The sequence below is a fragment of the Fukomys damarensis genome, unplaced genomic scaffold (genome assembly GCF_012274545.1).
Source record: "Fukomys damarensis isolate Sample0158 unplaced genomic scaffold, DMR_v1.0_HiC HiC_scaffold_12, whole genome shotgun sequence".
NCBI classification, from domain to species: Eukaryota; Metazoa; Chordata; class Mammalia; order Rodentia; family Bathyergidae; genus Fukomys; species Fukomys damarensis.
The window spans coordinates 23330776-23344732 of NW_022900924.1; the positions used below are offsets into that span (position 1 = coordinate 23330776).

Below are 13957 nucleotides of genomic sequence, written 5' to 3' on the forward strand. Positions count from 1 at the left end.
TTTGGTACCAGGGATTGAATTCAGGACCTTGTGCTTGTGAGGCAGGCGGCAGAACCACTGAACTAAATCCCTGGCCCTAATTTCCTCTATTTTTAACTTCTTGCACCAAATGTGGGGTGTTTGTCAAAGGTCCTCAATTCTCCCTTAGTCCTTAGTTCCAGGGTCCCACATGACAGTTACTCCTGTCTTTTGAGATGCCTGTCAGCTGGGCTGGTCTTTGATGATCAGGAGGGGTTGAGGAATGCTGGGGCGGTGTTTCCTTGAGAGGTCCCCAAATTGGGATCTGTCTGATGTTTCTGTAATGGTTGAACAGACATCCTCTTCTCTTCTTTTCTTTTTTCTTTTTTTGGTACTGGGATCGAACTCGGGTCCTTTCCGTTGTGAGGCAGGCAGAACCACTGAGCTAAATCCCTGGCCCTCCTTTTCTTTTCTTTAAAAATCAGTACAGTATTCTGAATTTCTCAGTACATTTATTTTTATTTTTATTTTTTTGAGACAGGATTTCACTGTGTAGTTCAGTCTGGTCTTGAATTCACTGTGTAGCCCAGGCTGGCCTCAAACTGGCAGCAATCCTCTTGCCTCAGTCTTTCAAATGCTGGATGACAGGTGTGTAGGACCACACCCACCATCTCTATCCTTTTAAAGGAAAACATCCACTCTGACATCAAAGAACTTCCTTAAAGTAGAACTTAAAGTCGGGCCCAGGTTTATATGATTTAAATTGATGTTCCATATTTACTTACCATGTCTAGACTTATGGATAGGGAGACAGGGAGTGATTTAAATTTGTTGGGTAGAGTGGGATACAGGGTAGAAAGATTTTAGAAGGGGGCTTGTTTCCTCACATTCCACTCATTTATGCTAGAAAGTTCCAGGGCTGTACTTGGGCCAGGTGCTGAGTGGAGTTCAGGGCATCTTGGCTCAGCCTGTTTTCTCTAGTTTAGTCCCTGGCTCCCTGCACCTGCCAACATGTGCTTAGCCTAGGGTGTGGCCAGCAGCCAGAATGGCCCTGCCAGTCAGCCCTTGGGTCACCATGATGCCCCTCCAGCCATGCCTTATCCACCACCGTCTCCATGAGGGAAATCCTGGCAGGTTTGACTTGTGCTGTTTCTGCCTCCCATGTTTATCTCTCTGTAGCTCCAGTTCTCTTCCCCACCCCCACCCATCAGTCAGTGTGAAAGCTACTACCCCAGAGGCTACTGAGTATTTAAAAGATGCTTCATGTGTGTGGACACTGCACAGGCCTGAACCCTAGCTACTTAGAAGGCTGAGGCAGAATGATCATGAGTTTGAGGCCAGCTTGGCAACTTGGTGAGACTGTCTCAAAAAATAAAAGGAGTGGGGGTGTAGCTCTCTAGCATATGTGAGGCCCTGGGTTCAATCTCCAGTACCAGAAAAAAAACTAAACATGACTGAGAAAATGGGAGTTCTGGTTTTATTTAATTTCAGTAACAGTGCCCCTTGGTATTTGGGGATTAGTTCCAGGATCCTTGCAGATACCAAAACCTGTGAATGTTCAAGTATCTTATGTAAGGTGCTATAATATTTGCAGGTAGCCTAAGCACATCTTATGTGATTTAATCATTTTGCTGTGCTTTATGGAGCTGGCCTTCCCAGCAGGTACTGAGCCTTGGCTTTCCCACTGTGCTCCTTCCTGTTACCACAGCTGGAAATACTGTCTAGTCCTAGTATTCAGGGTGTCTTGGAACAGAGGTCATAAGGCCTCATCATTTTATCTCCAACATTAGGCGAGAACCACTATCTCTGATCAACCTGCGGAAGAGGAATGTGGAATCTGGAGAAGAAGAGCTGGCGTCCAGGCTGGACCACTACAAGGCCAAGGCAACACGGCACATCTTCCTCATCCGGCATTCCCAGTATCATATGGATGGTGCCCTGGAAGAGGACTGCACGCTGACTCCACTGGGTATGTGCCAGGGTTTCGGCCCTCAGCCCCTCAATGGGCCTCACAGGTGCGTGGACACTGGGCTTCCTCCCGCCTACGGTCCATCAGCCTAGGCAGGACTATTGTCACTGTAGTGATTATCATGAGTCCAGGCTTTTGAATATCCTTACAAATTCCAGGGCCAGGGTGTGGCTTGCCTACTAAGAGCACTTCTAGCAGGCATGAGGCCCTGAGTTCTGGCCCCAGTCCTGCAAAAAAACAAAACCCATGAAAAGTATTGTCAGTGTTTACTGTATGAGATCATTTTTAGGTCTTGTTTAATGGGGCTTTGTGCATGGGGTACCTGTACCTGCTTGTGCCTTCTGTGTCTTGGCCTACGCACCTAGCCCTAGACTCTTCTGTTCAGCACTGATGAATCTGCGTGATGAACATCCATGTTATACATTGTGTCACTGCTCTGGTGTGTGTGCCAGTGGAGGTGAGGGTCCTTGTGACTTCTGTCATAGAGGCTGGTTTGTCTCAGCCTTGTGCCATGTTGCTGCAGGATAAATTCCTGGAAAAGGGTGAGCTGAGTATTAAATATTATGTTTTTAGAGAAGGGTCTTGCTATGTTGCCCAGGCTGGCCCTGAACCCTGAGCTTAGGCAGCCTTCCTGCCTCAGCCTCCCTTGTAGCTAGGACTCCAAGTGCTGCCACCACAACCGGCTGTGTTTATATTTTACACAGTGGATAGTTCCCATTCTCCATGTGTTCAAGATTTCAGTGGTAGGAAGGGGCTTCTAGGCCTGTTCTCCACAGAATATGCCCCTCCCCTGAGAGCATGCTCTGGCTTCTGTGCACAGATAGACAAAGTGCCCAGTATGAAGGTGGCTGCATTCAGCACAAGCGGCCTTCCTGGGGCATGTTCAGCCAGGTGCAAACTACATTTGAGAAGAGGCACTGGGGACATATCAGCCTGCTCAGGAGCACTGAGGTCCCACCTCTGTGCAGTGGCATCTGTGAGGTCACAGGACCAGAAGCCACACGGACTGCAGCTTGATATGTAGAAATAGCTGAGTATAGAATGACAAAGATTACACAGCTAATTCAACTCTGGCAATGGGCAGGTTGTTCATGCAGTTAATTGAGTAGCTGGGCCATCCACTGCTCTTGCTTTTCACCCAGGCCTGTGAGGCGGGGCCCTTGTAGGAGCTTGGTGCCATGTGGGGCCAGTGTCTGTGGGGAGTGAGGGCATCCAGGTCCTTGAGTTTCTCAGGTGTTTGCCCTTCAAGGTCGGGAGCAGGCAGAACTCACTGGCCTCCGCCTTGCCAGCCTGGGGTTGAAGTTTAACAAAATCATCCATTCCTCCATGACACGCGCCGTGGAGACCACAGACATCATCAGTAAGCACCTGCCAGGTGAGTGCTGTTCAGGCCCTGTTCCTTGCTGACTGATAACCATGCTGGTTGAGTGCAGCTCGGCTCCGGGTGCAGCACTGTGAGTCCCCTGTTCCCTGTAGATGTCTCCAGAGTCAGCACTGACTTGCTGCGGGAAGGCGCCCCCATTGAGCCTGACCCGCCTGTGTCACACTGGAAGCCTGAGGCTGTGGTAAAAGCTGCCCCTGGGCCACGTGGCTGGGAGGGTTTGCCACCTTGCTGGCTTGGCGTGCAGTTGCTAATGGGCTGATGCTTCCTTGCTTTGCCCTTAGCAGTATTACGAAGATGGAGCAAGGATCGAGGCTGCTTTCCGGAACTATATCCACCGGGCTGATGCTGAGCAGGAGGAGGACAGCTATGAGATCTTCATATGCCATGCAAATGTCATCCGCTACATCGTGTGCAGGTGGGCACCCTAGATGGCATGGAGGAGCGAGGCCAGAGGCAGAACCAGTGTCCCATGCACCGGTCCCCCGCTGCCACCTTTAGGGGTTGAGTTGTCCTGGGAGCCCCTGGTCTTAGGCAGGATCCTAGTTGATTATGAATGGACTATGTTTCAGACGGAGGCCTCTGAAGCATGGGGAATGGTACAGGCTGATGAGGGCCTGTGCTGAGGGTCTGCTGGGCACAAGCTGCAGTGTGTGGTTGGGGAGCAGTGGGCCATGCCTGTTTTCTTTTGAGTGGTAAACAACTGGGAGCTGTGCACAAGTCTGCTTCCCCTCAAAGCTGGTACCAACCGTTGTTAGGGTCTGGGTGGGACGTGTGACTGTGTAGGTCATGTGGGTGTCATTGGATACACGTGTGTCCCCTCTGGGTGATGTAAAGGGTGAGGAGTTCCAATTCATGTAGAACTATGTCTCTCCTAGAGCCATTAGCAAACGCTGGTCTAGGGCTGGGGATGTAGCTCAGTGGTGCCACCACCTGCCTCAAAAGCACAACATTCCAAGTTCAATCCCCAGGACCAGAAAAAGAAAAAAGAAAATGCTGGTCTAGCTTCTGTGGCCAAGGGCTCTCATTCCCACATACAGAGCAGCTCTGGCCAGTGGGGCCATCCCCTCTGCCTTGTGTGGCTGCTATGGATGCCCATGGATGGACAGGAACCTTTTGTAGAAGAGCAGCAGCCCCAGGGTTGCAGGCTGTGGGGAGCTGTGATTCTGGCCAGCCTGTGGTAGCTCCAGACCAGGCACAGAGCCATCAGTAGCACAGGTGCCTGCACTGTGTGCTGCACCTCATGCACAGCTGCTTGGCTGATACCACCGATAGGGGCAGGTGCTTCCAGTGTGGTGTGGGCTCAGCTCTGCCATAGCTCCTAATGTGCTCCTCTGAGAAATCTGATGTTGACTCATTAGCACGACATATAACAGTCACTAGGCGGTGACACTAATACAGACGAGATACCAGGAGACACCGGGCACGTGAAGTTAGAGCTTCCTTCCCTTTGTTAAATAAAGTGCCGAAACAAAGCCAGAGCCGGGGACAGTGATGCATGCCCATGACCCCAATTACTCTGAAAGCTGAGGCAGGAGGTTCACAGGCCAGTCTGGACAACTTAGACCCGGCCTAAATAAATAAATAACATATTTATGATCTGGGGTACAGTTTAGTGGTGGTTGCCTAGCATGCATGGGACCCTGGGTTTTATCCCCACTACCTACCCCAACATACACACACAGTGAACACACCTTTTAGCTGCCCCCTTTTCTTGCCCTGGAAAAGCAGAAATTAAATCCTATGTACTTGGAAGAAACCACTGTTTCTGACTTGCACATAGCTCAAGTTGCTGGAACCCATGTCCCAGCAGGGGTCTCTCAGCTGGTCCAAGGGACCCCTCCCTCAGGGCTCTGCTTCATTTGAGCTCCAACCTGTTCTTCCTCTCTCCCCAGAGCACTGCAGTTCCCTCCAGAAGGCTGGCTCCGTTTGTCCCTGAACAACGGCAGTATCACCCACCTGGTCATCCGTCCTAGTGGCCGGGTCGCACTTAGGACCCTGGGGGACACAGGCTTCATGCCACCTAACATGATCACCCGGTCCTGAGGCTACTGGGACAGTATCTTACCCCATCTGCCTGTCCTGGCTGTGCTCTGGCTTCAAGCGGGAATAGAAGCCAATGCTGGTGAGGAGAAATTTTTCAGATCCACACTGGGGATGTGCCCAGAACTCATCTCTGCCCAGGCTGAAGGAAGTGGTCATTCATACAACCTGGCTTCTCTAAAAGCTGCCCTACAGGACGCCTGCGGTCTGTGCATTTTCTTCCATGTGCATGGCTGCCATACTGGGGTCCTGGCCATAGCACTGAACCAGGATGACCAAGGTTTTGTTCACAGCCTGCCCACTTCATATTCCTCCTGTCTGGAAACTTGTCATTTAAATATTTGTCACTTAGAGTTTGCTCTTCTGGTTTCTTGCCTTGAAAACGTTTCTGACATGAGTTAGAGACCTAACACTGCTGCATCTGCACTCAGAAAGGGCCAGAATGGAGGCTGAGTGGAGGTGGTCAGTAGGTGACAGCTGGTAAGTTTTCCTGGAGCTGTACAATACCCCAGAGTGGTGGCTGCAGCTTTGCATTGGTGACTAAATCTTGTGGGCACTGGGATAAAATACTCAGATATGATGTATCTTCCAAAATATGTAATTTAGGAAAAACTAATTTCTTTGAAGTGGTTGTGAACATTTTCTGCAGTCAATACAATGAACTGAGATATTTGATTCTTTTCTCTGTCATCTTTGGAAATAACTACATAATAAAATTTTATTGGTGTTTGTAAAGTATTGTGACTTCTCATTTCATAGAAAACAGGAAACCTGTGCTGAGACAGCAGTGGGTCACAGTACTTTATATCTCCCAGGGTCACCTGGAGACAGTACCATAAGCCACTGCTAGAAGCGGACAAGTGTGAGGGGGCTGACTGGCCTCCCATGTGGCACTGTGGATGAGAGCTGGCAACTCTCTGGTCAGTGCCCCAGGGCTCCCTGCACATCATGGACACAGACTTTAAAAGGAAGCAGGTGATAATTTAGCAAAAGCCTTGGCTGAGGGGCCCTGGTATTGGAAGGAACAGGGTCTTCTCTGTTGGGAGGTGTGGTGCCCTGCCGGACGCCAGTGAGTAACCTGTGGGTGGGGTCAATTGTGTCTCATTACCAGGTTCCTCCCATCTGTCCCTGTTGCAGTGAACAGAGGTGATATTAAAACCCCAACAGTGGTCAAGAGTGGTCTGGGTGCACTGGCCACGGATGTCAGAGTTGTTAATGGATCACAAGAAACCACTGCTTCTGTAAGCAAAAACAGGAAGGTGAAAAAAGACTGTGCTATCAAAGTTGAGGGTATACAGTTGGGCTTTCAGATTTTGGAAGTTTGGCTCATTCTGTTCTCAGGGCAAAGGCAACTGTTAACTTGTATTTTTTGAGTACGAAACTGAATCCTTTGCAGCAAATTCTCTGCCATTTATGAAATCCTGCTCTCTGTAGATCTTCCTCCAACAGCCTCTCCCCTCTGTGTCTTGAGGCAATGTGGTGGACACTCCTGACTTGGTGACAGGGATGACTAGGGCAGCCCAGTGCCCAGCAACCCCTCACCAGACAGTTTGGACAGCTCCAGGCAGAGGGGCCAAATGACAGAAACTCCATCTGCAAAGCTGGAAGGAAGCTGTGCTTCTGGTGTTGAACAGCTAATACAGACTCAGGAGCACTGGTAACCTCAGGAAAACTGCCTAATGTGAGGGGACCTGGATGAAACAGGTTGGGGGGCGACATTCACACTTAAGTGGCAGCTGGCTCCCTGTGACCACTTGTTGCTGTTTGTTCCAAAATATGTCCCTGTGACAGCGAGGAAGGGAACATGGTGTGACCAGTAAGCCAGAGAACAGATGTGGCTTGAACAGGCCAAGTGTCACCTCAACAGAAGAGGCCAACACTGCCCTGACCTCCATCACCCCCACCTCTGCCACAGATATGAAGGGTTCTGGGTGTGTTCTTAGCTAGGGTGGCAGGTATATCAATTAGCACCCTGGCTGGCTTTTTCCTCAAACAAACAGTGGGGATTTTGGGTGTTTGACAGACACGACCTCTTTGAAACATGTTCACACACCATTATCCTCACAGAAAGGCCTCCCACTGCTAAGTGCAGCCGCAAAATGTACACTAGTTTATTTGACACAAAAAGTTTTCCACAACTGTGCAAGGAAACAAAGGGGCAAACACAGCAGCCAATAGGCCACGTGTAGTGTAGCACCCACAACCCTAGCACTCAGGGCTAGGTGGGAACCGCTGAAGCCCAGGTGTGACACTGTCTTGACAAACAGCAACTAAACCACCGTCAGGCTAACAACACTAGCTCATCAATACACTGCTAAGGGTTTACTAAAAAGGGCCTTGTACCCAGATACAGCAAGAGTGCTTTGCAAGTGCTCATACACTAAAATTGGAATGATAGAATGCTTTGTGAAAATATGGTACAAAAATCATGAAGTGGTTTTAAAAGGACACATCACCCAAGTTACACAATGTTTAGGGGAACACATATGGCCCTGTCACAGAAGCAGAGAAATAGCCCTAAGGGGCCTAAAACTTTACAGAACAAGCATCTACAAAACCAAGGCAAAAACAATATTTTAATTTCTATTTGAATATTTATAACATACAAGATGATATAGTAAGACTTTAAAGAGATCATCAAAATGCAGCTGTTCTTAGAATGACTGAACTATTTGTCTTATATTCAGATCTTGTCTGTTACACAGCAAATGAAAACTCATGTAACAAACTTGAGGGTTTTTTTTTTTTTGGTACCAGGACTCAAACTCAGGAAGCTGTGCTTTCAAAGCAGGTGCAGTGACACTGAGCTAAATCCCTGGCCCAGAAATTTGAGTTTTAAAAATGAAATCTCAGTTCCAATATGCTTGACCAGTTTATCATAAGCTTTTTAAAAAAGCACGTTTCAATTCTGAATTTTTATGAAAAAAAAATCTTATACCTAACAGTATCATTGTATATTTTCAAATAGTAAATTCTGGAAAACTTGGAACTGCTTTACAGAAGGCACTGAAGCTGGTGGAGGCGGGGTGTAGAACTTGTTCCGGTACAGACCCCAGGTGTTCACAGGCATCTCCCCCAAGAGACAAGGCAGCAGGCACATGGTAATGCCCCACTCCCAATACTCTGCAGCCAGAGCCCCTAGGGTCAGTGCCGGAGAGAAGGCTAAAGGGAAAGAAATGACTCAACTCTGACTGAGCAGTGGCACAATGTTTTTTTTTTTTGTACTAGGGATCAAACTCAGGCCCTTGTGTTGCAAGGCAGGTGGTGGAACCACTGAGCCAAATCCCCAGCCTTTTTTTTTTTGTTTTTTTGAGACAGTGTCTCACTATGCAGTCCAGGCTGGCCTTGAACCCATTGTGATCCTCCTGCCTCAGCCTCAAGTTCTGGCATTACATGCATGCACCATCATGCCAGGCTCAATGCTTTTATATTCAGTTGGAAATGAAAACACCTGTCAGTGACTGCTGGCGGGTTCCCTGTAGCTACTTGACTCTCAAGCCTAAGAGGAATATTTTCTTTCTTTTTTTTTTTTATTTTTTGAGATAGGGGCTCACACTTTGTAATGCAGGCTAGCCTTGAAATCAAAGTGATCAGTGATCCTCCTGCCTCAGCCTCCCAAGTGCTGGGATTACAGGCATGTGCCACCACACCCCAGTTTCTGGCCAGTGAAGTTTCCAACCCTGCTACCAGCCTGCAATGCTCAAGTTTATCTGCCGACAAGTGGGAACCTGTCATCATCCACCAAGAAGCTGCTCTAGGAGAAGGGGCCAAATGCAGCCCATCCTCACACGGATCCTGAGTGGAGTCAGTGGGACACTGCAGGTGTCCCAGTGACTGCACCTAAAGTCCTCACTGCCACAGGGACAGTACACAAGATCTGTATTTCAGTGGCTGTTAACAGCTTCTTCTATGACATCACTGATTTTTACTTCTATGTAGAACATTTGCATTTCTATAATCCCTGTACCTTCGAAGTGCAGAATGTAAGTTACTTAAAATATGCTCCTTTGTGAAATCTTCCCGATAAGCACATTACCCTCTTCCTTTGAAAGTGAAGAAGGGAACGAATGCAGCCTACAGGGCTGCTAGCTGGGTGCTGGGTGCAGCTGTCCGATGCAGAAGGCGCCCATGTGCAGGGCTGTAGCGCCTGGGGCTGTCCATGCCAGGGGAGTGAGGGGCATGGCCAGGCCTACCAGGGCTGCTGCCATCTGGACCGCTTCGCCCCAGGCTGCCACTGTGAGGATAGCCGAGGTCTGGTAGCTGACATTTGAGCTTTCCTTTCAGAGCCGGGCTTGGCCAACTGGGGAGACAGAAAAAGATCTCTCAGCACAGATGGGCCATGTGAGGATGAGGATGGGCAGGAACTCAGGACAGACCCAGGCTGGGAGGGGGCTGCCACAGCATAGAGATACTTCTAAACCTTGATCCTGAGGATTTGCCACACAAAACCCATACTATGTTAGCCTCACACCTGGCTGCTACCCCTACACTTGCTCACAGCACCAAACGTGCCTTGGGCCTGCCTCGCTGGAAACCTGTCCTGTGCATGGGAACCCAGGTGCTGTTGGGGATATAGCATGCACCAGCCTAGCTAAGGGACAGCTGTGTGACAGGGCACCCATGGGTGACCCAGCCTTCTGACCCCACTCAGATTGACTCCCCCTGCCCCACACCTCTGCCTGTCTGCAGGCGAGTAGCACAGGACAGCACTCTTCCACTGGTGCACTGCTGGATACTGGCGAGGGTCGACATCTGCACCCTGCAGAGCTGCTAGGACATCCTGGTCCAGCTTGCAAGGTTCCTCCCTAGAATACACAGCAAAAACACAAGAAAAGACAGAAACAACTTTCATTAAAAAACAAAAAAACAGCACTTTCAAAATATCATTGCATTCCTATTTTTACATATTTTGAGATGGGTCCAGGCTCACTCAAATGTGTGAGCTTCCTGTCTTAGCCTTCCAAGTGCTAGGATTCCAGGTGTGTATCACCATGGCCAGCTTACTTCACTGCATCTTTAACTTAAGCACTCAGCAAAGAGAATGGTGTTTGAGAAATCAATCTGGCCTGAGTGGAGAAACCACCAACCCATCCTGAGGCTCAGGGATGAGCTGGAAGGCTGTTGTGAGAGCACAAGGAGGGCAGGTCCTCCAGACATGGCCAGGTCCCCACTGTAGCTTTGTCTACCCTGCTGCACGTGGTTCCCTCTTAAACCATATTCTTAGGACCTACCAAGTAGCCTGGAGGCCTCTCCTTCCCTGGTGTGTGACAGCCGACAACCATGAACAGCCCTACTGGACTGGAGATCATCCCTACTCAAGCTGCACACATGCTGTTGGAAAACAGGAGGCTTCAAAGAACTACACACAGGGTCCCATGCTTACCCACAAAGGAAGAGCCTGCTGGGGGGGTTGGTCACAGGACCTGGCATAGCCTGGGACCTGGAATCCAAGGACATCGTAGCCAGCACAGCTGACATGTTACTCTCTGCTCCCGTTTGGTTATTTCCAAGTTTGTCTGCAGCAGGAGCAGGTGCCAATAAGTCACTTTGTATTTTGTTCTTTTTCTTATCTTTAGTTTTCTTATCTGTATTTGGTGTCTTGGAAAGGTTACCAACTTCATTTTGCAAATTCAGTTTATCGAACTCAAGCATCAAATCAGAGACATGTGACAGAAGGTCCTGCTCTATTCCAGGGGCCTCTGGTCTCCCACACAGGGTCTTGCTGGGACTCGAGGGACAGCACAGCCCATTGGGAATGGAGCAGCACAGGCCTGAGGCTGCTGTGAAGTCAGTTTTAGCACTGGGCTCCAGGTTCCTGAAAGCATTAGCTGCCGGCTGACTGTGGTTCTGAGCTGTGTTCTGCCGATTTTTCATTTCTTCCAGACTCATATCACCATCTCCATCTAGAAACGCCCCCACGGAAACAGAGTTGCTGCACTGCTGCTCATGGCCTGTAAGTGACAAAGCAGACACACTGTGAACCCCGCCATGCAAGCCAGAAAGGCCAAATCCTCCTAGGAGAGGGTGCATGGCCTCATGAACAGAAACAAAGCTTCCGGGCTGTTCTTCCCTCAAGGCAGGAAAGAGAAGGAGGGCTGGGGGCAGCCTGGGCTACCAGTTCTCGGATCTGCTGGCCTCTCACAATTCCATGAGGAAGTCACTGGGGAGCAGCACTGCCCCTACTCAAGGGAAAGGTTTTCTTGTCAAGACAGCAGCTATTTGCTTGAACAGTGGCAAGTGGTACTCAGGAAATGAGTCTGGTTTTTTGTTGAGACAGGGTCTTACTGTGTAGCTCAAGCTGGCCTTGAATTCACTATGTAGCCTAAACTGGCCTCAAACTTTCAACAATCCTTGTGTCTCAGCTTCCCATATACTGGGATTTCAGTTGTTGCCACCATGCTTGGCTTAAATTAATATACTCAGGCAAGTAATTACTGTGCAAATATATTTACTTTCTGTAAATATTCTTACGATAAATTATGTAGTTTTCTTGGTTTTTTTTCCCATTACTTGTAAACCTTTATTCACATTATTTCTCTCTGAAAGCAGGACTTTTAATTTTGTGTAAGAATAGTTCAGTTTATCAAACCAGTCCACTGCTATTGCAGAAGGGAGATATATTACCGAGGTACTCCTAGGCACCCCTAGTGCTCTCCTCTGGGCCAGGCTGACTACCATCCACCTGGAGACCACACAGGTCCAGGCAGGCAGCAGCACCATGTTTGTGATGATGAGTGAGGTGCCTGCTTTTATTTTCTTTGGGAAATTTCTTCTCCTTTGCCCAATTCACTTTTGGGCACTGATATCTTTTTCTTACTAATACTTAAAAATTATTTACATCCTCCCACACCTTGTGCTGCTGCACATACACCAGGAGCTCATGCATGCTAAGCACACTCTACCACTGAGCTGCCCCCCAGAACTAGCTTTCCTTGTTAGTGTCATGAGTTACTCCTAAGTTTTACATAGATTAACTTCTCCCAATCACTTCATCATCTTTTTGTGCTTCTTAGGGTCTTGGCAGACTGATGTGTACTGAACATCCCAGTGTGCTGGAACTGTCCCCCTTGTCCCTTTCCTGACAGCACACAATGTATTCAACCACAAAGAATATGTAGAAAACATGCACAGAAATACAAGATCTCAGATATTACAGGTCTTAACATGCTTTAGAAAAACAGCACAGAATGAACATTACCTAACTTTGGGAAAGGAGATGAAGCCAGAAGTAGCAACACTGCTCTTCACAATGCTATACCTTTCACAGACACCTGTACACACTCACATACATGTGAACACACACACACACACACACACACACACACACACACACACACACAGAGTCCTGACATCAGCCTGAGGAAAAGTTGCCCAGTTTTACAATAAAAACACATGAAGCAGAGAAGAGACAAAGGTCACAGATGGATGCTTTGTGAGGGGCCAGGGCTACCTTGAACATCTGCTCACCAGAGGCAAAGGGTTTTTCTTGGGGGCAGGCTTCATTTTTTCCTCTTTCCTGTTGAGCAAGATACTTTTCTAGCTTTTGCAGCCCCTCTTGGGAAGACAGATCCACAAAACAGCCCAGAAATTCCCAGTATTCAGCCCAGGGAATCTTCAACTCATGAGCGAGCTCCCTATAAGGAATAAACACAAGTAACAGATAAGAAGACAGAACAACATCCACAGAACTAACTATAAAGACAGTCACTCACCACTCCAACTGCCACAGCAATGTCCATAATCTTAGGTATCCAATACTTGATCTTAACCTGGGGCTAATTGACCTTCCTCGCCTCTCTGGTGAGACCTAACAGAATTCCTGGAGCTGTTCAAGGATGGAGTGAATCACACTCACCAAGTGAGGAGCCAGTGCTCATAAGCCCTCACACTTGCGTGTGTGGCCAGGAACCAGAAATTGCAGGTTTAAGCTATAATCCTCAAACTGGGCACTTATTTTCAGAAAAGGTTCTAAACAATCTGATGAAGTTTTGCTTGATTATACCATACTTTTAACTTTGCAGTTTGGGATTTCTTTGCAAACATTTTCTACTTGTTTCTAGCCACACCCCTGCTTCCTTTGTTAAACAGAGGGGTGTGTTTTTTTCCCAAGGAAACACTGTCCATATAGTATCTTCTATAAAATATTAAGCTCCCTGAGCACTGCTCTAAGGAGTAGGAGCTGCTTTCCCTTAAAATTGCACAAAGTAAATTGGAATGTATACAACATTTATAATTAAATTTTTTTTTTTTGGTACTGGGTATCAAACTTGGGTCCTTGCACTTGTGAAGCAGGTGGCAGAACCACTGAGCTAAATCCCCAGCCCTATAAGTAATTTGACCTTAGTGGAAAGGCTCTACAATCTCCCAGAAAACCCCTTCTGGCCATATTTTGAAGCAGCTGTAATTACATTTGTCATCATCAGTCTCAATACATAACCACACTGAAAATGACAATGCACACAACTCAGCCTCCCCATACCTTCCCACTCTCTCAATGCCTCTTTCCGAGTCAGACTTCCTGACACTGTGGAAGAAGCCTGCTTTCTCTCGAGGTGGAGTTTTCCAGAGTTTTCGAAAATCTTCTGCCTATGAAAAAAAAAAAAAAA

The 13957-nt window shown here is 48.1% G+C and overlaps 2 protein-coding genes across 3 annotated transcripts in view; one reads left to right on the plus strand and one right to left on the minus strand.

Annotated features, from left to right (window-relative positions):
* Nucleotides 1-6077, plus strand: part of Pgam5 (PGAM family member 5, mitochondrial serine/threonine protein phosphatase) — a gene marked incomplete at its 5' end in the record, with an annotated part of 6757 nt that extends 680 nt beyond the window's left edge. Inside the window, 5 exons of the mRNA XM_010604521.3 lie at nucleotides 1749-1927; nucleotides 3177-3302; nucleotides 3404-3492; nucleotides 3593-3726; nucleotides 5204-6077. Coding sequence (XP_010602823.1) covers nucleotides 1749-1927; nucleotides 3177-3302; nucleotides 3404-3492; nucleotides 3593-3726; nucleotides 5204-5354 — 679 coding nt within the window. The remainder of the gene's footprint in view (nucleotides 1-1748; nucleotides 1928-3176; nucleotides 3303-3403; nucleotides 3493-3592; nucleotides 3727-5203) is intronic.
* Nucleotides 6078-8928: 2851 nt separating this feature from the next.
* Nucleotides 8929-13957, minus strand: part of Ankle2 (ankyrin repeat and LEM domain containing 2) — a 17264-nt gene continuing 12235 nt past the window's right edge. For both annotated transcript variants that reach the window (XM_010604241.3, XM_010604240.3), the window contains exons 8-12: nucleotides 13831-13937; nucleotides 12819-12985; nucleotides 10735-11302; nucleotides 10025-10156; nucleotides 8929-9651 (exon numbers count right to left, since the gene is read on the minus strand). In XM_010604241.3, coding sequence (XP_010602543.1) covers nucleotides 9426-9651; nucleotides 10025-10156; nucleotides 10735-11302; nucleotides 12819-12985; nucleotides 13831-13937 — 1200 coding nt within the window. In that variant the 3' untranslated portion in view covers nucleotides 8929-9425. The remainder of the gene's footprint in view (nucleotides 9652-10024; nucleotides 10157-10734; nucleotides 11303-12818; nucleotides 12986-13830; nucleotides 13938-13957) is intronic.